Genomic DNA, 23,552 nt, shown 5'->3' with positions numbered 1-23,552 from the left:
CTACACCCAGAGAAGGAATACTGGGAAATGAGTGTAAACTGTTTGCATTTTTGTTTTTCTTCCCAGATTATTTTTACCTTCTGAATCCAATTCTTCCTGTGCAACAAGAAATTCAGTTCTGCACACATGTATTGAATCTAGGATACACTATAACACATTTAACATATATGGGACTGCCTGCCATCTAGGGGAGGAGATGGAGGGAAGGAGGGAAAATTCGGAATAGAATTCCACCTTGTAATTCCATGCCTTTCCATCAGCTGTACCCTGTGCTTGGAATATATTCTTCCCTCATCTCCATTTCTGAGAAGCCTGAACTTCCCCTATACTGCAACTCAAGCTCAGGTCCATCCTCACCCCAGAATTGTTCATGCCCAGATCTTCGCCTTTTGCCCAAAATTACTTTGTATTTATCTTGAATACATTTGTATTCATATATTTATGTTCTCATTTCCTTGAGGTCAAGAACTTTTTTTGTTTTGGCTTTTAATCCACAGCCTAGTATATATAAGTGCTTAATAAATGCTTGAATCCCATCCCACTAAGTCTCAATAATAGTTTTTTTTTTTTTTTTTTTTTTTTTTTTTTTTTGTCAAATTTGTCTCTATGTATAAGGAAGTTTATTCCACTATTTCCACTGTTGTTGGCTAGCATGTCCAACCCTTCATGATCCCATATGGGAGTTTACATGGCAAAGACTCTGGAATGGTTTGCCATTTCCTTCTCCAACTCATTTTACAGTTGCGGAAACTAAGGCAAGCAGAATTAAGTGACTTGCTGAGCATCACACAGTAAGTGTCTGAGATCAGATTTGAACTCAGGAAGATGGGCCCTCTACACACCCCATTACCTAGCTGCCCTATTTACTTACATATTTTGGGCTTTTGCCTAGATATATTTAAGATCAATCAATTTTTGTTACTGGCTTATTTCTTGTTTGTTGTCTCTTGTAAATTAATAAACCATTCTTCTATTCTTTCAATCAAGATTTTATTCTCTTTTGAAAACCTGGAGAATGAAAACCTTTTCAACTCTTTTACTTTTCTCCCTTGAAAGGAGATGGACCTCTTTTTCATACATACATACATAACTGTTCCTTGGTACCAGCAGAAACATAAACATAGCTAATTCTTTTCAGGTTAATGTAAAATTTCATTTATTCTCCATTCTTTCTGGAAATTTGATCTTTAGTGTTACATAATTTTTATTGGCAGTTCCAGGACCAACTCTCTTGGCTAATGGCTATGGAAAACTGTTTGTTTCCCTAGGAATTCAGCCTGGAAGGGTTCCAGAAAGGAGGCTTTTTATGCAGCTGACTTACCTGCCTTTTCTCTTAAGATGATTTTGCTCACTATTCTTGATTGGCAATTAAATTTCCTGCCAAAATAAAATAGAAGCTGCCTACAACTTATTAGAGGATAAAGATGTGCTCTTAGCTCTCTTAACATGGACATACCAGTGCAATTAATTTTTTTATCCAATGTCTATAGCTCCCAACCTTACCTTTGATGCTTATATATATAATTACAGTATTAGAACTGAAGAGGTATATCCAGACTATATTGGAGCTAACTCTTTAAAAAAATCTTACTTTCAGGAAACAGGTGAGTAAAGAAATAGTAAACACATATTTTCTTAAAACTACACACCTCAGGGGAATCTAAAAAAGCCCATTTGAATTCTGGTGTTTGTGATTCCTCTTCTTCCCATGCTTCATTAAACAATGACTGCTGCTCTAGTGAAGTAGTAAGTTCTCTAAAAAGAGAGAATAACCACTTGTACTTGTGGTTATCTACTGCACAGTGAACTATGAAGTCCCCTGGCAAATGAGCTTTCCTAGAGAATTCTTAGGTGGAAAATCACTGAGATTACACGGACCTGAGAAAATCTTGTGTCGTTTAGCAGATCAAGTAATCCTGATGAATTACTATTATTAAGAGTCACTGTGACTGTGACTTACTAAATAGAAACAGTTGTCTGGTGGAATGTAATATTCTCTCTAAAATGTAATCTTCTCTGTTGAGGTTTTCTTGGGGTCTCTGGAGGCCGCCTTCGTTTCAGTTCAGTAATCACAAGTGCAGCTAGGAGTTAACGTCCAAATCCTATATTGTCTCTTTCCAAGTCTTATCTCCTTTTCTTGGGCCCGGTAGCTTTCTTATAATCCAGATCCTTTATTATCTCCTTCCTGGGGCTGGGCAGCTTTCTGGAGAGCCTTTCAGTTTAGTCTTGGTTCCGAGAGCTTCAGCTCCCATCTGCCTTCTCTGGCTTCTGAATCTCTCCAACTGAATCCTGGCTGAGGCTCCTAGCTTATATATGCTCTGTTATCGAAGGTATAAATCTTGTAGAACTATATTAAGTACTAAGTACATGTACTGGAGAACTGTTAAGCATCATGCTAAATAACCATTGTCTCTATCAATTCCATTGACTTAGCATCTTGTTTCAAGTTCTGGCCCATAACATCTCCTGCTTTCTTTTGTTTTTACTACATAGGTGGTCATGACCTCCCTGACTTCTCAAGGAGGTGAGAATCCCAAAAAAGAGGTGATCATGCCTTCCCTGACGTCTCAGGAAGGGAGATGAAAACACCAAAGGAAATGGGATATCAAATCAAATTAGCGGGTTTCTGAAGGGGCTCACTCTTAAAACAGGTATACATAAATCCATTAATATGGGAGGTATTACACATAATTACATAAATTACATAAGCACATAGCAATATAACACAGATTAGTAGTAATGTAACAAATACCATGAATCAACATGAGAAATTATACATGTCCATAAGTCCTAGAAATAGTCCAAAAGGAATCTATTATACATTACTTCATGTGCCAGGAATCCAATAATTCCTGCAAGTTTTGAAGTTCTGTAACAGTCTTATCAACAATTTTTCATTTCAGGGAATCTAATGATTCCTGCTGATTTTAAAGTCCTTTAACAGTCTCATTATCAGCCATACTCTTTCAGTGTCAGATGTTTTTTAGGTCTTCTCCTTTGTTTCGAGATTTTTCTCTTTTTTCTGTCTCCAGGTGTTTATTGGCACCCATCTGCTTCCTTCTCCATCTGTAGAGATACAAGCAAACCCTCTCTCCCAAGCAGTTAACCTATCTAGTCCCTTCTATTTACCACTTTCTAAATCTCTTCTCATCACCTGGCAATTACATTTGAGCTGCTTATCATATTGGAGCTGCTTACACTTCTGTCATGTTAAAAAGCCTGTTTTCTCCCCAATTGTAATCCCTTTCTGCCATCTGATTTCTTTTCATCTGATTGATCATATTCTGAACTTCTAAAGGTATAACCTCGACTGCCATCATGCCCAACCTGTCTTTTGATTGAGGTCTTGGAGCTGGGCCTCACCTCTCATTTCCCTGGTCAGTCTACATTCTGAGGCCCAGTGGAAGCCCTTTTGGAATTTTGCTCATAGAGTTTTAGGTATTCTCTCACCCTGTCCTCTCACTGTATCTCTATACCTATGTTGGGCTCTCAGATGTCCTATTTTCCCCACACTGAAAACATCGATGATTTTCTCTAGAAGTCCCTTGCCAGGAGGGACCCTGTCTTCCAATGTTCATCATAGTTTGGGTATAATAAGCATTTGTGCCCACTGATGCACAGCATCTTATGATCTCCTCTAAAGGAGCAGCTTTGTATAATCCCCAAATAATTCTTTTGCAAACCTCATTGGCAGTTTCCTTAGCCGGTTGTCTGATCATTATTTCTGTAGCTACATTTTCTCCAATGGTTCTTGTGACAGCTGTCTGCAAACGTCTCACAAAATCCACAAAAGGTTCATTGGGACCTTGCTCTATTTTTGTGAAGGCTTCCTCTCGATCTTTCGCTGGGAAGGTACCCTAAGTTTTTATAGTAGCAGTGGAAATCTGTTTACAAGCTTCTGTGGGGTAATTAGTTTGTGCTGAATTGTCTATGTACTTACCTTCACCTGCTAGTTGGTCAAAGGTGATTTGTACATTAACTCCACTTTGCTTATTGCATTGGGCTTGAATCCTACATAATTCATGATACTTTGAAAGCCACAACAAGTTTTGTCTAAGTTCTAAATATGTCCTTGCTATGGATTTCCAATCACTGGGGGTTAAAATTTCTTTTTTTTTTTTTTAAATTATTTTTATAATTATAACTTTCTTTTTGACAGTATATATGCATAGGTATTTTTTTTTTACAACATTATCCCTTGTACTCCCTTCTGTTCCAAATTTTTCCCTTTCTTCCCTCCACTCCCTCCCCTAGATGGCAGGCATTTCCATTCATGTTAAATATTTTATAGTATATGCTTGGTACAATATATATGTGCAGAACCAAATTTTTTTGTTGTTGTTGCAAAGGAAGAATTGTATTCAGAAGGTAAAAATAATCTGGGAAGAAAACAAACAAACAAACAAACAAACAAAAAATGCTCACAGTTTACACTCATTTCCCAGTGTCCCTTTTCTGGGTGTAGCTGATTCTGTCCATCATTGATCAATTGGAATTGGATTAGCTCTTCTCTATGTTGAAGATATCCACTTCCATCAGAATACATCCTCATACAGTATCATTGTTGAAGTGTATAATGATCTCCTAGTTCTGCTCATTTCACTCAGCATCAGTCCATGTAAGTCTTTCCAAGCCTCTCTGTATTCCTCCTGTTGGTCATTTCTTACAGAACAATAATATTCTATAACATTCATATACCATAATTTACCCAACCATTCTCCAATCGATGGACATCCATTCATTTTCTAGTTTCTAGCCACTACAAAAAGGGCTGCCACAAACATTTTGGCACATACAGGTCCCTTTCCCTTCTTTAGTATTTCCTTAGGATATAAGCACTGCTGGGTCAAAGGGTATGCACATTTTGATAACTTTTTGAGCATAATTCCAGATTGCTCTCCAGAATGGTTGGATTCTTTCACAACTCCACCAACAATGCATCAGTTTTCCCACAGCCCCTCCAACATTTATCATCATTTGTTCTTGTCATCTTAGCCAATCTGACAGGTGTGTAGTGGTATCTCAGAGTTGTCTTAATTTGCATTTCTCTGATCAATAGTGATTTGGAACAGTTTCATATGAGTGGAAATAGTTTTAATTTCATCATCTGAAAATTGTTCATATCCTTTGACCATTTTTCAATTGGAGAATGGCTTGATTTCTTATAAATTAGAGTCAATTCTCTATATATTTTGGAGATGAGGCCTTTATCAGAACCTTTAACTGTAAAAATGTTTTCCCAATTTGTTACTTCCCTTCTGATCTTGTTTGCATTAGTTTTGTTTGTGCAGAAACTTTTTAATTTGATGTAATCAAAATTTTCTATTTTGTGATCAATAATGATCTCTAGTTCTCCTTTGGACACAAATTCCTTCCTCCTCCACAAGTCTGAGAGGTAGACTATCCTATGTTCCTCTAATTTATTTATGATCTCGTTCTTTATGCCTAAATCTTGGACCCATTTTGATCTTATGTTAGTATGTGGCGTTAAATGTGGGTCCATGCCTAGTTTCTGCCATACTAATTTCCAGTTTTCCCAGCAATTTTTGTCAAATAATGAATTCTTATCCCAAAAGTTGGGATCTTTGGATTTGTCAAACACTAGATTGATATTTTTATTCACTATCTTGCCCTGTGAACCTAACCTATTCCACTGATCAACTAGTCTATTTCTTAACCAATACCAAATGGTTTTGGTGACTGTTGCTTTATAATATAGTTCTAGATCAGGTACAGCTAGACCACCTTCATTTAATTTTTTTTTCATTACTTCCCTTGAAATTCTAGACCTTTTTTTGTTCCATATGAATTCTGTTGTTATTTTTTCTAGGTCATTAAAATAGTTTCTTGGGAGTCTGATTGGTATAGCACTGAATAAATAGATTGTCATCTTGATTATATTCGCTCAGCCTATCCAAGAGCACTCAGTGTCTTTCCAATTATTTAAATCTGACTTTATTTTTGTGGCAAGTGTTTTGTAATTTTGCTCATATAATTCCTGACTTTCCTTTGGTAGATATATTCCCAAATATTTTATACTATCGACCGTTATTTTGAATGGAATTTCTCTTTGTATCTCTTGCTCTTGGATTGTTGGTAATTATAAAAATGCTGAGGATTTATGTGGATTTATTTTGTATCCTGCAACTTTGCTAAAGTTCTGAATTATTTCTAATAGCTTTTTAGCAGAGTCTTTGGGATTCTCTAAGTATACCATCATGTCATCTGCAAAGAGTGATAGTTTGATTTCCTCATTTCCTACTCTAATTCCTTGAATCTCTTTCTTGGCTCTTGCCGAGGCTAGCGTTTCTAGTACTATATTGAATAGTAATGGTGATAGTGGGCAACCTTGTTTCACTCCTGATCTTACAGGGAAAGGTTCCAGTTTATCACCATTACATTTGATGTTTACTGACAGTTTTAAATATATGCTCCTTATTATTTTAAGTAATAGTCCATTTATTCCTATACTCTCAAGCGTTTTTAGTAGGAATGGATGTTGGATTTTATCAAATGCTTTTTCTGCATCTATTGAGATGATCATATGGTTTTTATTAATTTGATTATTAATATGGTCAATTATACTAATAGTTTTCCTAATATTAAACCAGCCCTGCATTCCTGGTATAAATCCTACTTGATCATAGTGTATTATCCTGGGGATGATTTTCTGAAGTCTTTTTGCTAATATCTTATTTAAGATTTTAGCATCAATATTCATTAAGGAGATTGGTTTATAGTTTTCTTTCTCAGTTTTCAATCTATCTGGTTTAGGTATCAGTACCATGTCTGTGTCATAAAAGGAATTTGGTAGGACTCCTTCAATCCCTATTTTTTCAAATAATTTATATAGCATTGGAGTTAATTGTTCTTTAAATGTTTGGTAGAATTCACATGTAAATCCATCTGGTCCTGGGGATTTTTTCTTAGGGAGTTGCTTAATAACTTGTTCTATTTCTTTTTCTGAAATGGGACTATTTAGACTACTTCTTCCTCTGTTAATCTGGGCAAGCTATATTTTTGAAGGTATTCTTCCATTTCATTTAAGTTATTGAATTTATTGGCATAAAGTTGAGCAAAGTAGTTCCTAACTATTGTTCTAATTTCCTCTTCATTAGTGGTGAGTTCTCCCTTTTCATTTTCAAGACTAACAATTTGCTTTTTCTCTTTCCTTTTTTAAAAATCAGATTTACTAAGGGTTTGTCTATTTTGTTGGTTTTTTCATAGAACCAACTCTTAGTTTTATTAATTAATTCAATAGTTTTTTTACTTTCAATTTTATTAATCTCACCTTTTATTTTTAGAATTTCAAGTTTCGTGTTTGTCTGGGGGTTTTTAATTTGTTCCTTTTCTAACAATTTTAGTTGTAAGCCCAATTCGTTGACCCTCTCTTTCTCTATTTTATGCAAATAGGTCTCTAGAGATATAAAACTTCCCCTTATTATTGCTTTGGCTGTATCCCACACATTTTGGCATGATGTCTCATTATTGTCATTTTTTTGGGTGAAGTTATTATGTCTATGATTTGCTGTTTTACCCAATCATTCTTTAGTATAAGATTATTTAGTTTCCAATTATTTTTTGGTCTCTTTTCCCCTGGCTTTTTATTAAATGTAATTTTCATTGCATTGTGGTCTGAAGAGGATGCATTTACTATTTCTGCCTTACTGCATTTGATTTTGAGGTTTTTATGTCCTAGTATATGATCAATTTTTGTATAGGTTCCATGAACTGCTGAGAAGAAAGTGTACTCCTTTCTGTCTCCATTTAGCTTTTGCCAAAGATCTATCATATCAAACTTTTCTAGTATTCTGTTTACCTCTTTGACTTCTTTCTTATTTTGTGGTTTGATTTATCTAATTCTGAGAGTGCAAGATTGAGATCTCCCACTATTATAGTTTTGCTGTCTATTTCTTTTTGTAGCTCTCTTAATTTCTCTTTTAAGAATTTAGATGCGGTACCACTTGGTACGTATATGTTTAATATTGATACTGCTTAACTATTGATGCTTCCCTTTAGCAGGATATAATGCCCTTCTTTATCTCTTTTAATTAGATCAATTTTTGTTTTTGCTTGATCTGAGATGAGGATGGCTACCCTTACTTTTTTGGCTTCACCTGAAGCATAGTAGATTCTACTCCACCTTACTTTTATTTTGAATGTATCACCCTGTTTCAGCTAAACAGCATATAGTAGGATTCTGGCTTTTAATCCAGTCTGCTAACTGCTTCCTCTTTATGAGGGAGTTTGCCCCATTCATATTTATGGTTAGAATGACTAATTCTATATTGCTTGCCATCTTGTTAACCTCTGCTTATGCTTTTCTCCTTTCCTTCCCTCTTACCCCCCTAGCCAGTATTAAACTTGTGAACACCACTTGCTTTTTCAAAGCCCTCCCTTTTTAGTATCCCTCCCCCACCTTAAAGTTCCTCCTCCTATTTTACCCCTTTTCCTCACAATTTCTATATTCCCTTCCCCTTAGCTTACTCCTTCCCTCTCACTTTTCAATGAAGTGGAAGAAGTTTCACCATAAATCAAATATGTCTCCACACTATGTTCATCCCCCTCCTTTCTTTCTCTCAGATATAATAGGTTACCTTTGCCTCTTCATGAGATGTAGTACCACCACTTTACCCTTTTTTATGATATAATTTCCTTTCCACCTCTAGTTTCTAGGACAAATTATACATGTGTTCTTTACATATCTTTATGGCAGAAATATAGTTCTCAAGATTTCTTTTTACCCTTTAGTTCTGTATTTGAAGATCAAACATTTTGTGCAGATCTTGTTTTTTCATCAAGAATAGATGGAATTCATTTATTTCGTTAAATGTCCATCTTCTTCCCTGGAAAATGATGCTCATTTTTGCTGGAGTAAGTTATTCTTGGCTGCATACCAAGTTCCTTAGCCTTTCGGAATATCATGTTCCAGGCCCTTCATTCTTTTAATGTGGATGCTGCTAGATCTGGGTTATCCTTATTGTGGCTCCTCCATATCTGAATTGCTTTTTTCTAGCAGCTTCCAATATCTTTTCTTTTGTCTGATGGTTCTTGAATTTGGCCAGTATATTTCTTGGCGTTTTGATTTTAGGGTCCCTTTCAATAGGTGATCGATGAATTTTTTCAATGTCTATTTTACCCTTTGTTTCTAAAACGTCTGGGCAGTTCTCTTTGATAATTTCCTGGAAAATAGTGTCCAGGCTCTTTTTTTTCTCACATTTTTCAGGGAGTCCAATTATTCTCAAATTGTCTCTCCTGGATCTGTTTTCCAGGTCTGTTGTCTTTCCAATAAGGTACTTGACATTCTTTTCAATTGTTTCTTTTTTCTGGTTTTGCTTGACTACTACTTCTTGGTTTCTCCTTAATTCATTCATTTCTACTTGTTCGAGTCTAATTTTCAATGATGTGTTTTCTTTACTCACTTTTTTTATATCTTTTTGTAATTGTCCAATTAAGTTTTTATCTTCTATGGAATTTTTTTTCCATTTTATCCATTTTATTTTTTAGAGAGCTTTTTTCTTTTTCCAGCCCACTAATCCTATTTTCCTTGGAGTTGTTTACCTTTTCTAATTCACTAATTTTATTTCTCAATGATTTGATTTCTTTATCCACTCTGGATGACTTCTCCAGGCTCTCTTGCTAAGCTTCCCTTTCCTTTTCCCATTTCTCTTCTAGCTCTCTTGTGAGAGCCTTTTTGATTTCCTCTATGAGATTCTTTTGTATTGAGGAGCAGATTCATATCCCCCTTAGGGGATTCCTCTGGGGACAGTCTGTTTTTAGTCTCAGTATTTGAAGTCTGCTCTCTCTCCATACAGAAGCTATCAATGGGTAGAGCCCTTTTGAATTTTTTGTTCATGTTGTCAAGAGCGGAATCGAAGAAAACAAATTGATAAGAGAAACAATTGGCCTGTTTCTTCTGTGGGGGAGATGGGGCTGGATGGTGTTACTGGGCTTCCTCTATAGACTGAGGGAGACAGCAGCGAGGCACTAACAGGACAGCGATGGCTGCGCTGCGTCTGCGCTCTGAGGCTCTGAGAACGTGCTGAGTTACTCTGGGTGGGGGTGGGGGTGGGGGTGGCCTGCTCCAGAGAGACACTAGCTTTCCAGGGTTTTATTCTTTACCTACGGTGTTTACACTTTCTCCGCTGCTCCTGGCTTGCTGCCAAGATGGAGTATCCACACTGGGGTAAAAGTCTTTTTGCAGAAACAGCAGAGATCATACCCCTCCCCCTCCGGTCTGAGCTGTGTGAGCTGTCTGTCTCGCTCTTGCTTGCCTGCCCTCAGTCTGCGCCCAGTCTGTTCAACCCTCCCCCGAGCAAACACAGACCTTTTCTGGCGAATTTCAAGGATGGCTTCTCTTGGTGATAATTTGTGGGTTTCTTTTCCGGTCAAGCATTAATTCTGAGGCTTGTCATGAAGTAAGTTCTGAGAGAAAACGAGGAGCTCAAGCAGCCGTCTTAGCCGGAAGTCCCCAGTTAAAATTTCATAAGACAAATTATCTAGTAACATCTTAACATAAGATGATGTAGCCCCATAAAGAATGCAACCCTTTTTCAAATCCTTAATTTTTTCTTTTTTTTCTTTTTCTTTTCTTTTTTTTTTTTTTTTTTTTTTTTTTTTTTTGAGGCTGGGATTAAGTGATTTGCCCAGGGATCACATAGCTAGGAAGTGTTAAGTGTCTGAGACCAGATTTGAACTCGGGTCCTCCTGAATTCAAGGCTAGTGCTCTATCCACTGTGCCACCTAGCTTCTTTTCCTTAATTTTTTCCAGATCAAAAGGAGTGTATCTTCTCTTTTGTTGACCTGAAGAGTCAAGCTTTTCAATCACAGGATATGCATTTATTAAATCGGATACATCTTGTCCTTCATTTTTTGCTTTAGCCAGTGCTTTTTGTAATCTTGTCATAGGGCTGTTTCATAAGTGGTGCTGATTGTGTTACTACTACTCCCCTCCTCCTTCTCCCTCTACCCAAGAAGGATTAATTGAGGGAAGTAGATCAGGGGATTGGGGAATGATCTAATGGCTTCTGCTGTGAAATACTATACTCAGAATTGTACTTAACTCTCTTCTTATCTGATTCTTCATCCTTTTCACCTAGTTTAGTTGGCACCTCCCCCTCCTACTCTTTCTTCATTTTCCTTATTCAATAACTTATATAATTTCCTAAACCCAGTTGTATTAAATTGTGTTTATAAAGTATATCTTTGTAAATTGAATCAGGTCCATTTTCATTGTAGAATTGACATAATTGCTCTCCTACCAATTTTCTCCTCTAGATCCAATTCTTTTCCCTTAGAGAACCAAGGAGATGTGTATTGTACAGTTTCTAAAAGTTCAGTGATCTGTTCCCAAATTATAATCAAATCTTGGCTTTTCATAAGTCTGATGATGCTCTCTACACATTTTCCTTGAATTGGAAAAGAAGGCTGTTTTCTAAACATCTGTCCCATTTTAGCTGAAATACTAGTTTAGCTCTTAATAAAGTTTCCTCATCTATTTTTGTACTCACCCTAATTTCTGGGTCACAGATGAAGGTTCTTGGTCCCACGTTGTGGCGCCAAAATGTAATATTCTTCTCTAAAATGTAATCTTCTCTGTTGAGGTTTTCTTGGAGTCTCTGGAGGCAGCCTTAGTTTCAGTTCAGTAATCACAAGTGCAGCCAGTGGTTAAAGTCCAAATCCTTTATTGTCTCTTTAAAAGTCTTGTCTCCTTTCCTTTGGAGAGCTTGAGCTCCTGCCTCCTCTGGCTTCTGAATCTCCCCAACTGAATCCTGGTTTCTAGCTTATATATATATATATATATATATATATATGCTCTCTTATCAAAGGTGTGAATCTTGAACTAAGTACTAAGTACATGTACTGAACTAGAGAACTGTTAAGCACCTTGCTAAATTAGTTAACTATTGTCTCTATCAATTCCACTGACTTAGCACCTTGTTTCAAGTTCTGGCCCATAACAATAGAAGATAGGACTTTGCACTTTGCAAACTAGAGGTAGAAGTTGGTTATCATACATGCTTTTTCTTCAGCCCTTACTAGTTTATCCAGCCAGCTCTCTTCACTTTCCCACTAAATTCAACATCTTGGTCTAGCAAACAGGGAATTCTATAGGGACAGCCACTGGGGATTATATTCTCAAATTCTTTGTCTTCACTAATCTCTTTACCTAAAAATTCAACAATCAATGTGGTTTCCAGATTCTTTGTACATAATTAGATTTATTAAGCCTAAGCCATTGGTCTACTTATTTGAGCAATTGAACTCCAAAATGGTTAAAAAAACAAAAAAACAAAAAACAAACATGAGTGTCTTTTTTTGTGTCTAATGAAATTTTATTTATATGGCCAGATCTAATATGATCTAATATGGTGATACACCAATTTAGCTTTTTGAGATGCACTAGAAAACTATTGAATGATACAAATTTTCCATTACTTTAGGTGAAATAATGCATATGAAATATGCATATGAACCCCTAACAAATCGTATTCCTTGATGTGAGTTAAAATAATACTAGCCCTACTTATCTCAGCAGGATTGTTATGAAGAAAGTACTTTGTAAACTGTGAAGCAGTAAGTAACTATGTATTACAGTAATGACAATGAAGTGCTAATGTTACTTCTAACTAAAAAAATAAAATCTATTTCAATAAAATTAATCAATTTTTTTCTTTTTTCCCAATTCAAAAAGTTGACAGTCTTGAGGACCATTTACAGACTGTATTAATAACTCCAGACAACACCAATACTATCACTCAAGGAGGCTATGAATCTGTTTGCAAATACCACCGGACAGAAGCTCTAAGCAATGAAAGTGAACCACGTTTTCAGAATGATTGTGAACAATTACCACAAGGTCAATATTGTGGTTATGCCAGTCACAGCAGTATTAAAAAGGAAAAGAATCCAGAGCAAAATGACATGTTGACATTTTTTATCAAAAAAGATGTGTATACTGAAGAGACTCTGGTAAACTCTCCCAACAATACACTTCTAAAGGTCTATGATGAATTTTCAGTGCCTCTCCCAATAACAGAAGACTCATTATTTGACAACATTATTAAGGACACCTCCATAAACCTCAAGAAGACGTCGAGCTACTTGTATGAAAAAAACATGTGTTCAGAGGTTGGGGAATCACTTCTTAAAGAGGGGTTTGACCAGACTGCTATTCACAAAGCCAAGGTGATAAGATTAATGATGTTGAAAATAAAAGCCATAAATTATTAAAATATTTATTGTTTGTTTTTATGTATAGGTTTATAGTACAACATTGCAAATAATATTAAGTCATTATAATTATAGGAACAGTAAAAAAAAAAAAAAAAAGTCTTAAACTCAGATACTCTTTTCCTACATAGAATTCATTTTCCTAACAAATCCTTGATGTTCATCACCCCTTTGTCTATGTCTTAGTGATGAGTATGAATATTACTGATTTTATGGATAGTATTTTCTGTTTTATCAAGCTTATGTCTTATCAACTTAATAGTTTTAGACTCAGGTTAGCTTCTTTTTTCAGCCTTAGTTCTATATTGCCATGCTAATATACATATCTCATATATAGTATACCAGTGGAAATTGGTACTTTGATTAAATTAGATCATTAGCTTTTGAACACTATAAGGTATTAAAAAGAGGATAATTCTAGATTGTAGGATACTTTTTGTAATATGAAATGACCCTTCTGAAATTTTAGCATTTCAGAATATATATCTTAATTTCCAATTGAATAGCATAATGCTACCAAAATCAAGATTCAATATAGGTGCAACCTCATTGTTTTTATTAGCTAGTATTTAATTAATTTCTCTTGGTATCTGCTGCCACATAAAGAACTTCAGAGTTTTAGGGTTCTTTGGGCTATGTTTTCTTTCACAACATGACTTATCTAGCACATGTATAAGCTGTATTGAATTGCTTGCATTCTCAATGGGAGTGGGAGGTAAGGAGTGAAGAAGGGAAAGAAACTGGAGTTTAAAGTTTTAAAAACTTGTTTGGTTGAATGTTTACTAACATTCATTTTTAAAATGTTAAAATGTTTAAAATTGTTTTTACATGTAACTGGAGAAAAATACTAAATAAAATTTAAAAACAAAACAAAAAAAGAACTTTTAGAGGAGGAGAAGAAAATTCTGTCTTCCTATAGTTTATTATATGGTCTAGTGAAATTCATAAAAAACATAATACTTCACAGGGAGAAATTCCATTATTTTAATTAAGCCAACATCTTTTTAAGAAGAGAATAAGATTTAGCTGTTACCCTAGATCTTTGTTACCTACCTGCCAGGATTTGCTTTTGTTGTGGTGTTTTGTTTTGGGTTTTTGGTTTTTTTTTTTCTCATGAAAGTTCCTAATCTCTTCATCCATCTCAACAGATTGACGCTGAGCAATATGTCCAACACACAAAGAACTCAGGAGATACCAGCACTCTACATCTGCCATGCCCCCTGGACAAAAACAAAGATTTTGTTCAAGATCTGATGCAGTCAAATAGACATGACCAAAAGAACAGAATGAGTAGCATTTTTCGTCATCAGTTAGATGGGGAAAATCACAGCTATCGCCTTCAACTTAGAAGTGTGAGCAGTTTTTCATTTTCACCAAATGGCAGGCAAAGAAAAGCTTTGATTTAATTTTTTCCCCCAATAGTATATTTTTTTAAGTAATTTTTTTTTTTGTTTTCTGGCAAAGCTTCTTGAGTATACCTGCCTAAGGTTGGTGTTAATCTTTCAGAATCAAATAAATGTCTCTTAATAGCTCAGTCTCCCCTTTGTAAAATGAAGAGCTTGGACCCACCAAACTCTATTTAGCAACAGCACTGTTATTCTTCAAAGAGATATACTTGAGTCTTTCAAGTTCTTCAAGTCCTGGTCCTTGTCCATCAGAAGACAAGACTTCTCACACTTTAATAATGATAAAATCAGAGTAGTTACATCAATTTGACATAGGGATCCAATTTTGTCAGGTTTTTTTTTAATGCTTCCACATTTAAAAGATAACTTTTCTCACTATTGAATATTTTTTTAAGTAGATTGATTTATTTGAAGACAAGGGAAATAGCATAGGGTTGGAAAGGTTCTATGTCCTGGGAAATTATGTCCTGTGAACGGGTAACAGTACTAGTGTAAAACAGATGATTTTATTCTTCAGGCAGTGTTGTTCTCCTGGATTTTAGAAATGAAGGAATAAAATGTTAATTATATACTGTCTCTTCATATTAAATGGCAATGACAGACATCTGGGCACTGATGCATAAAACTACTTTCACTTAAAAATTCTTCCATTTTGAGTAGCAGGATATTGACAGAGATGGTGATTGTCTCTCTTTTTCTCTCTTGCTTTCTCAATTAAAAATAGATTTATGTTAATCCAAGGGAATCCCAGAACTCTAAGGAGGCTCCTGAGAAGTCAAATACTTGTCCAAAGGAAGTAGGGGTAGAGTCTCCAAGCCGCCATGAGAATTTCCTAACTTATTTCACCGACACCAGTACTTGGAGCGAAGCATCTATAGAGGACTTCAATCCCCAAGATCCAAAGTTTGCTTTTGAAACTTTGCAGTCCCTGGATGAGGAGCATATAGATTTGAATGATGTCATAAATACATTAAAACAGGATAACCATAAGCAGCAAAGTAAAATAACAGAATTGGAGTCTAGTAACTTTTATTTAGAGAATAATGTCAAAGAACTACAACTAAAAATTTCCAAACAACAGGTATTTGTTGATATCATAAATAAATTGAAAGAGAATATTGAAGAGCTTATTGAAGACAAGTACAGGGTTATCCTAGAAAAAAATGATATTGAAAACTCTTTGAGAAATTTGCAGAAGGCTTCAACTGAAATACAAAAACAGCTTGAAGAATCTATGCTTGAAAAGAACACTTTAATATCAGAACTTAAAAAGATAAAAACAGATTTTCTTCTTCTTCAGGAGAAGTATAAGAATGAATTAGAGCTAAAGAATAAATCTATAAATTATTGTTTAGAAATGGAAAAAGCCTTAAACAAAAAAGAGGAAGAAATGGGAAGGTTACAAAATCTCAGAGAAGTGGAGAAAGCAACTTCACCTCTGGAGTTACTCCAAGGAGAATTCCAGAAACAAGAAGAGATCAAGATACAGGAAAGGAATTTTGGCCAGTTGGTTGCTCAAGTTAAAATTTTGCAATCAAGAACTGAAAATGAAAGGGCTAAGAATACCAAGTTACAGCAGCAGACCAATGAGGTAAAAAGTGAGAATGCAAAACTTAAGCAGCAAATTGCAAGGAATGAGGAGCAAAATTATAACTGGAAACTTGAAACAGCTCAGTGGAAGCAACAGGTGGAGGAAATAATGGAGTCAGACATTGCAAAGGTATTGATATAAATTCAAAATCTCTAATACCAAAATTCATAAGTTTTCAATTGGCTGCAGGTAATCAGAGCCTTTGGGAACACTACTGGGCATCATAAAATTGAAGTATGTTCCAAGATGACAAATATTGTGATATCATTTGTGCTTCAGTCATATAAGATTTTATTTGTGTATAAAGGACTACATGTTACAGTTTTAATAGCAAAACACCAGCCTCATTGTAAGGTAGGCCTCACAGAATACTAGCTGATTAATCTTTCAATTTTATCACAAGGGTAATATTCCTTTCATATTTCTTGATTTTGAATTTTTAATTCTAAAATCTGTTCTCCTTAGATCCACTTCAACCCTCACCTAGTCCTTTGAGTATGATCTGTGGAATGTCCCTTCTATTCTAGTCTCAGCCTTTTCCAGAAATAGAACTTTTACGTCTTAGCTGCAATAAAATCCTGGATTTCTTCTGATTATCTTCTTTCCTTGTTGTTCTCTAGTGGAGAGTGTTTCAACTTCTGTAAAATGGTGCACATTGGAGAAGAAAATGACAAATCACCCCAATGTCCTTGCCAAGGAAACCCCCCCATGATCAAAGTCCTGAGGGTCAAGTAGAGTTGGATGTGGCAGAACAACAGGCAACACTGACAACATTCTCACTTTTTTCAGTGACTTGAGCACTGTAGCCCCAGTTTTATCTCTCACCCCATTCCCTGATGGGATTTCACATCAACCTGCCCATGCACTGGCCTCAGTTTCTTAGCCTTTAATTCTGGTGATCTTCAGTTCCACTGTAGCAGGATCATACCTTGGACCTCATCACTTAGAACTGTTGTTTTCCTTCTAGAATTCTGAATGGTTTTTCTCTGCTACCAAGACCTTTACTTTTCCATTAAGGCCATTCACTGCTACACTTGGTCTTTACCCTCCTCGTGAGCGACCTCCGTGGTCCCTTTCCTCAGTTCAGCCCCCTAGTTGCTGATTATTGATTAAGGCTATGCAGCTCATTGTCATCCTCTACAAATTCACAGTACAAGTCTTTTTATTCATCTTTTATCAACTTCTGATAGCGGTTACAAATCTTTCTCACTTTACTCAATGCTCCTCCCCAATTCTCCGATTAATCATAACTTCCTTCACTTTACTGAAAAGATTGTAGACATCTGGTATGAGACCTTTCCCCTGCCTTCTTTCCTGTCTCTGTGTTCCACCTGTGCAGTCACCCAGTGTCAGAGCTTAAAGGGTCCTGAAAGACCCTTCAGTCTAGCATCCACAGGGAACTGAGCTCCAGAGCCATTTAATCATTTGCTTCAAAACACAGAACAGGATGGGCAAAAAACTGGAATTGGAACCCTGCTTTCCTATTACTGAAGTCCAGTGCAATTCTACTTCACTATTCTGATGCTGTCCAGTAATCCTCCTCCTCACTCCTCTAGGTTTGTGTTCTGTCCTTCATTTTCTCTCCTTCATCTACCTGTAATTCCTTACCTCCACCTAAAAACATACAGAGGTCTCTATTAGCATAAGAAAAATCTTGCTGCCTTTCCTTTCCCTTCCTATCTATTCATTCTTCAGCTCACTCTTCAAACATGATTAAGGGCCTGCTCCGTATTGGGAATGGTGATTAGCACTGAGGATACAAATTTTAAAAATAAAATAAGATCCCTGCCCTCAAGGGGCTAATAATCTAAGAAGGAAAAACAAAACACAAAAGGAATTTGAAAAAGGAGTGGGGAAGGAGGCAGGTAGCAATGGTGAGGTATCTGCTATCAGAGACATGATAAAGTCAGAGAAGTCCCAAAGTAGTGCAGCGGGGTGAGAAGGGAGATATCCTAGGCTCTCTCTGTTAATCAGAGGGGCAGAGAGCAGAGTAGGGGTAAAGGACTAAGACTGATGAGACTGTATAGTACCAAACACTGTACTGGGAACGGAGAAACAGAACTGAAATGGCCCTTGTTCTTAAGGAGCTTGCCTTCTACCATACACATCCTAGAATTTATGGTCTATATGTGCATGTAGAACACTAGTAGCTGGGGGATGAGGGAGAGCTTTTTGTAGGACATGGGTTCTTAATCTAAGATCTTTGAACTTAACATTTTCAAACATTGATGATTGTTTCTTTTGACAATTTCCTTTGTTATGCTATGTATTTTATTTTTATTAATTTAAAAACATTATTTTAGGAAGAGGTTCATAGGTTTTATTAGACTGCCAATGAGATGTTAAGAAGTTAAAAACACCTGGTGTAAAAGGTGATACCTGAACTGTTTTTTGAAGGAAGTGAAGCCTGCTCTGAGGCAAAAGTGATGAGCAAATGTATTTCAAGCTTGAGGAGATGGCCAGTGCAAAGGGACGGAAACAGGAAATTGTCTGCCTCAGAAGAGAAACAGCCAACTTGGCTGAACCATAGAATGCCAAGAGTGAAATAATGTATGATGAACATGGGAAGATTCATTGGAGCCAAATAATGAAGGGCCTTAAAAACCATACGAAATGTTTGATTTATCCTAGAGGAAATAGAGAGTTACTGGAGTTTATTGAGTTAGGGCACTGATATGCTCAGATCTGTGCTTAAAGGAAATCACTTCTTGGACTTGGCTCTTTTCAACAAGGAGGTGACCAAGGCAATTCCAGTAAACTTGTGATGATAAGAGCCATCCACATCCAGAGAGAGAACTGTGGAGACTGAATGTGGATCAAAGCATACTATTTTCACCTTTTGTTGTTGTTTCTTTGCTTTTTTTTTTTCCAAGAAATTATCTTTTTTAAAATTTTATAATTATATATATTTTGACATTACATATGCATGGGTAATTTTTTTAACAGCATTATCCCTTGTACTCACTTCTTTTCTGAATTTTTTCTTTCTCATGGTTTTTATTTTCCCCCCTTTGACCTGATTTTTTTCTTGCATAGCATGATAAATATGGAAATATGTTTAAAAGCTCCTTAAGAATGGGGGCCATTTCAGTGTTTTTTGATGTTTTCTCCCTTGGCATCTTCATCTGTTCCTCCAGATTCAGCTATTTTTTTATGAATAATTCCTGAATCCATAGCTCCAGTTCTAACCTAAGCTCCAGATTTACATTTCCAAAATTTGATTAGCATATGTTCTTATATATTCTAGCAGCATCTCAAATTCAATATGCCTAAAGTTCAACTTTTATCCCAATTCTGCCCTCCTTGCTAACTTAACCTATTTCTATTAATGGAATAACTTCTCATAATCAAAATCCCAGAATTACATAAAAAATGAAGGAGATTCTGCAAACTGTAGGCCAATATATTTGATTTTAATTCCTGGGAAAATGCTAGGACATATTGGGTAATACCAAATTACATGAAGCTAACAAAGGTATTTGTTTGCAGAAAGAAGTATTAAAGAAAAGAGAAAGAGAGTTAGAGTGGAAGATACACATGTTGGGGAGGTTTCTTCAGGTATGTGGGCACCTGCATTAATAGAAGAGCCTTTCATGATATCAAGCTTATTTCTATAGAAAATTTATTTAACCTTAAGAAACTGGAATTTTCCTGATTGATTCACTTATAACAACTAGAATGCTTTTGAGAAAGTTTGTTGCTGCTGCTATTTTAAACCAGTAGTTATATTTGTCATCCCTTTCCTACCATGTCAAATTGATTTATAAAGCTTTTATTAAGTGCCAACTGTGATCACACTATGATGCTTTGGACCTAGGAACACAAAGACAAGAAGGAAGTAGTGCCCATTCTCTTGAAACTTTTGTCCTGAATTGAGGGGATGAGTGGGAACAGAATGTACACAGGATGACCACTTTTTAAAAAAACAATAAAGTTGGCAGCAAGACAAAATAAAAATTATCACCCTGTATCCGTTTTCCAGAATTATCAGTACCATGAAATATTGTAAAACAAACCCTAATTCTTTAGAATTTTGGAGATGATTCATGGTATATGGTAACTTGAGTCTTCATGACCATAGAAGAATCAAACATGACCAAAACTGGTAAATTCAAATCATTGCAACTTGTAGGAAAGAACCTCAGTCTAGCAGATTAAAGGATTTCCTTGACCAATTTTGTCCCATAGTTATCAAATAGATTATATAGGAGAGAGAATATAATTAGAGGGTAATCTTTAAAGTCAGAAAGGGCTGGGTTCAAACTCTGCCTCTTGATTCATCTGTGTGACAATGGACAAGTTGCTTAATTTCTCAATGCTACCAATGGGTCTATTAAAATATTTTAGTTAAAGACTAGTTGTTTATTTGTATTGAAAGATTGAAACCCCCTAAATGGATATAGTTTAATAATACATGTGTAAAAGATTTTATTCCTTTTTAGTATCTATAGTAATTGGCATAAATACAACTTTTAATTGTTCTTTGGAGTCTTGGTGTTCCAAGTAGTGTGAATAGGGGTTCTATAAGAAAATATTGATGCTAGCAGTATTTCCATCTCTAAAATGTTAAATAAGAATTAGCTTTTCTCAGCAATACAATGATCTGAGATAATTCCAAAGTTCTTATGATGAAAAATTCTACTTCGAGAAAAAAAAACTGATGGAATCTGAATATAGATTGACGTATATTATTTTTCACCTTATTTTTTGTAGGATTTTTTTTGGGGGGGAGGGAAGTGTCGAGGTTTTTTTTTTTTTTACAACATGACTAATATGGAATGATTTACATGGTTTCACAATATAATATATATGAAATCATTGCCTCAGGAAGGAAGGAGAAAAGAGAGAAAGGGAGAGAATTTGGAACTAATTTTTTTTTTAATTAAAATTGTTTTTACATATATTTGGGAAAAAATTTTAATGTAAAATATTAAGGATGAAATTATGTGTGTATGTAATATCACACACATATAATATCCAAAGACTTGTGACTTGTGATATTTCAATGTGAAAACTGACTTAAATTCCTCAATTTTGCTCCAAAATTTGTACCATAACCCCAGATGAGGCCAGCATTTATAATTCTCAATAATACTGGTTTTTTTTTTTTTTTAATCTTTTTTCAGACTCTTCATGACCCTATATAGGTTTTGTGGGGCTTTTTGGCAAAGACACTGTTTGAAATGGTGTACCATTTTCTTCTCCAGTTTATTTTACAGGTTAAGAAACTGAGGAAAACTGGAATAAGTAACCAGTTTTGAATGAATGAAGCTTTGCTCTCTAAAAGTATATTATGGGGCAGCTAGGTGGCGCAGTGGATAGAGCACCAGCCTTGAATTTAGGAGGACCCAAGTTCAAATGTGGTCTTAGACACTTAACACTTCCTAGCTGTGTGACCCTGGGCAAGTCACTTAACCCCAGCCTCAAAAAAAATAATAATAAAAATAAATAAATAAAAGTATACTATGCAATTTTATCTTTGATTCTTTTTTATTTTTAAGACTAGAACTTAATTCTGACCTCTGCTGGTTAAACAAAAATTTCGTTGCCAAAAAAAGAAGCTGCTTTTACTTTCTGTTTTCTAACTCTGCATTTTTAGATGATTGCTTTTTTTTTTTTTAATTTAGCACTTTCATTTAAAAAAAAAAAAAAGCAGCTTCTGAGATATTTAACAAGACAAATGTAAATGTCTCCACTACAGCACATGAAGATAATGCATTCAAATTTGTTCTTGGACTGCCCATCTTTTGAAGAAGACAGTTTAAATTCACCGCATATGAGAAAAACTTCCCAATTTATATCGAAGATGCACAATTTAATGGCTCTGATGGTGGGACTGCTTACCTATGAGGTAAATAAAACATTCAGAAGGTTTCCAAAAACTAAGAGTGATAAGGCAGAGAAAAAAACTGGCAAAAATATAACCAGCTATGATGCCTAAACTTTAAATTAAATATCTTCAGATTTTAGAATTGTTAGGATTCTTACAAGGTACTTATGCACTTAGTTCACTCCTTAAAAGTGTGAACTAAGTGCATAAGTACCTTGTAAAAATCTTAACAAGAATTACTTAAAGCTCTCCCACTATCTAATATTCCTTGACCTTAGTTTATTACTTATCTAATAACAACAATAAATGTTTAATGGACTGATTATGCAGGCTGTGAATCAACCTGTCCCCATTTCTCCAATTCCTTTACCTTGGGGCACATTTCCTTGATCATTAACACCTTCTATTGTAATTACCACAGATGGTGGCTATGAACCACCACCCTTTGGGACCAGTATTTTCATTTTGATCTGTCCCTTGGGTCTTGTGCTAGAATTTATTTATTTTTATTTTTATTTTTATTTTTTTTACTTATGAGGCCCCAAATATGGTTGTAAGGCATATGATAGTGCAAGCAAACGGAAGGCCATCCTCAAATATAGCAATATTCTCAAGTGCCCCAAGGTGTATTTTGTTCCGAAGCCCAGAAATACCCTGCTTTATCTCTTCTATTGAAATAACATTTACAGAATAGAGATATCAAATTGTTCCCACTTACAGGGTAACCAAATTCCATTTTTCCCCTTTCTTTTTTTTCTTTGTAGGATGATGTTGTTCATCCATTTTAGTCACATCTGACCCCATTTGGAGTTTTCTTGGAATAAATACTTAGTTGTCCACTTCCTTTTCAGATTCCCTTTACAGATGAGAAAGCGGAGGCAGCTAGAGTTGAGTGACTTGTCCAGGGTCTCACAGCTAGTATCTCAGCCAGATTTGAACTCAGGAAATGAGTCTTCCTGACTGAAGATCTGGCACTCTATTCTCTGATCTACCTAGCTTCCCCTTTACTTTGTAGTTATACATAGATGTTAGGCTCCCAAAATTCAAATTATCCTGTCCCACCATCTCTAATACTCGGATGGGTCTATGATCTCTTTAATGTGGCTCTTCTAACCAATGATGAAGACTATCACAAATCTTATCCTGTATGACTTCCCATCCTAGCTATGAGTTTACTTTGGGGGATTTATTCATTGTACTGAGGGATATGCTTGAGTGGTCTGTAGACCACTTATAATATGGAGCACATGGCCTATCCATCTCTTGCATGTGACTTCTTATTGTTTAGTTGTTTTTCAATCCTGTCCAACTCTCCACACCCCATTTGGGTCATTTTGGAAAAGATACTGGAGTGGTTTACCATTTCTTTCTCTAGTTCATTTTACAGATGAGGAAATTGAGGCAAACAAGGCTAAGTTACCTGCTCAGGGTCACACAGCTACTAAGTGTCTAAGGTCAGATATGAACTAAGGATGCGTTTTCCTAATTCTAG

The 23,552-nt window shown here is 35.6% G+C and overlaps 1 protein-coding gene across 11 annotated transcripts in view; it reads left to right on the top strand.

Moving 5' to 3' along the window:
* The window catches only part of CAGE1 (cancer antigen 1), a 103,700-nt gene that overhangs the window by 20,124 nt on the left and 60,024 nt on the right, over positions 1-23,552 (top strand). For 7 of the 11 annotated variants that reach the window (XM_074271073.1, XM_074271060.1, XM_074271050.1 and 4 more), the window contains 5 exons: positions 12,695-13,188; positions 14,382-14,585; positions 15,364-16,359; positions 19,720-19,788; positions 21,932-22,081. In XM_074271073.1, coding sequence (XP_074127174.1) covers positions 12,695-13,188; positions 14,382-14,585; positions 15,364-16,359; positions 19,720-19,788; positions 21,932-22,081 — 1,913 coding nt within the window. Of the gene's footprint in view, positions 1-2,531; positions 2,652-12,694; positions 13,189-14,381; positions 14,586-15,363; positions 16,360-19,719; positions 19,789-21,931; positions 22,082-23,552 lie in introns of those variants that run through there. The other 4 variants (XM_074271066.1, XM_074271078.1, XM_074271093.1 and 1 more) reach the window with 3 other exon arrangements.

Source organism: Sminthopsis crassicaudata, chromosome 1 (assembly GCF_048593235.1).
Source record: "Sminthopsis crassicaudata isolate SCR6 chromosome 1, ASM4859323v1, whole genome shotgun sequence".
Taxonomy (NCBI): domain Eukaryota; kingdom Metazoa; phylum Chordata; class Mammalia; order Dasyuromorphia; family Dasyuridae; genus Sminthopsis; species Sminthopsis crassicaudata.
This window is presented reverse-complemented; position numbering and strand designations above follow the sequence as displayed.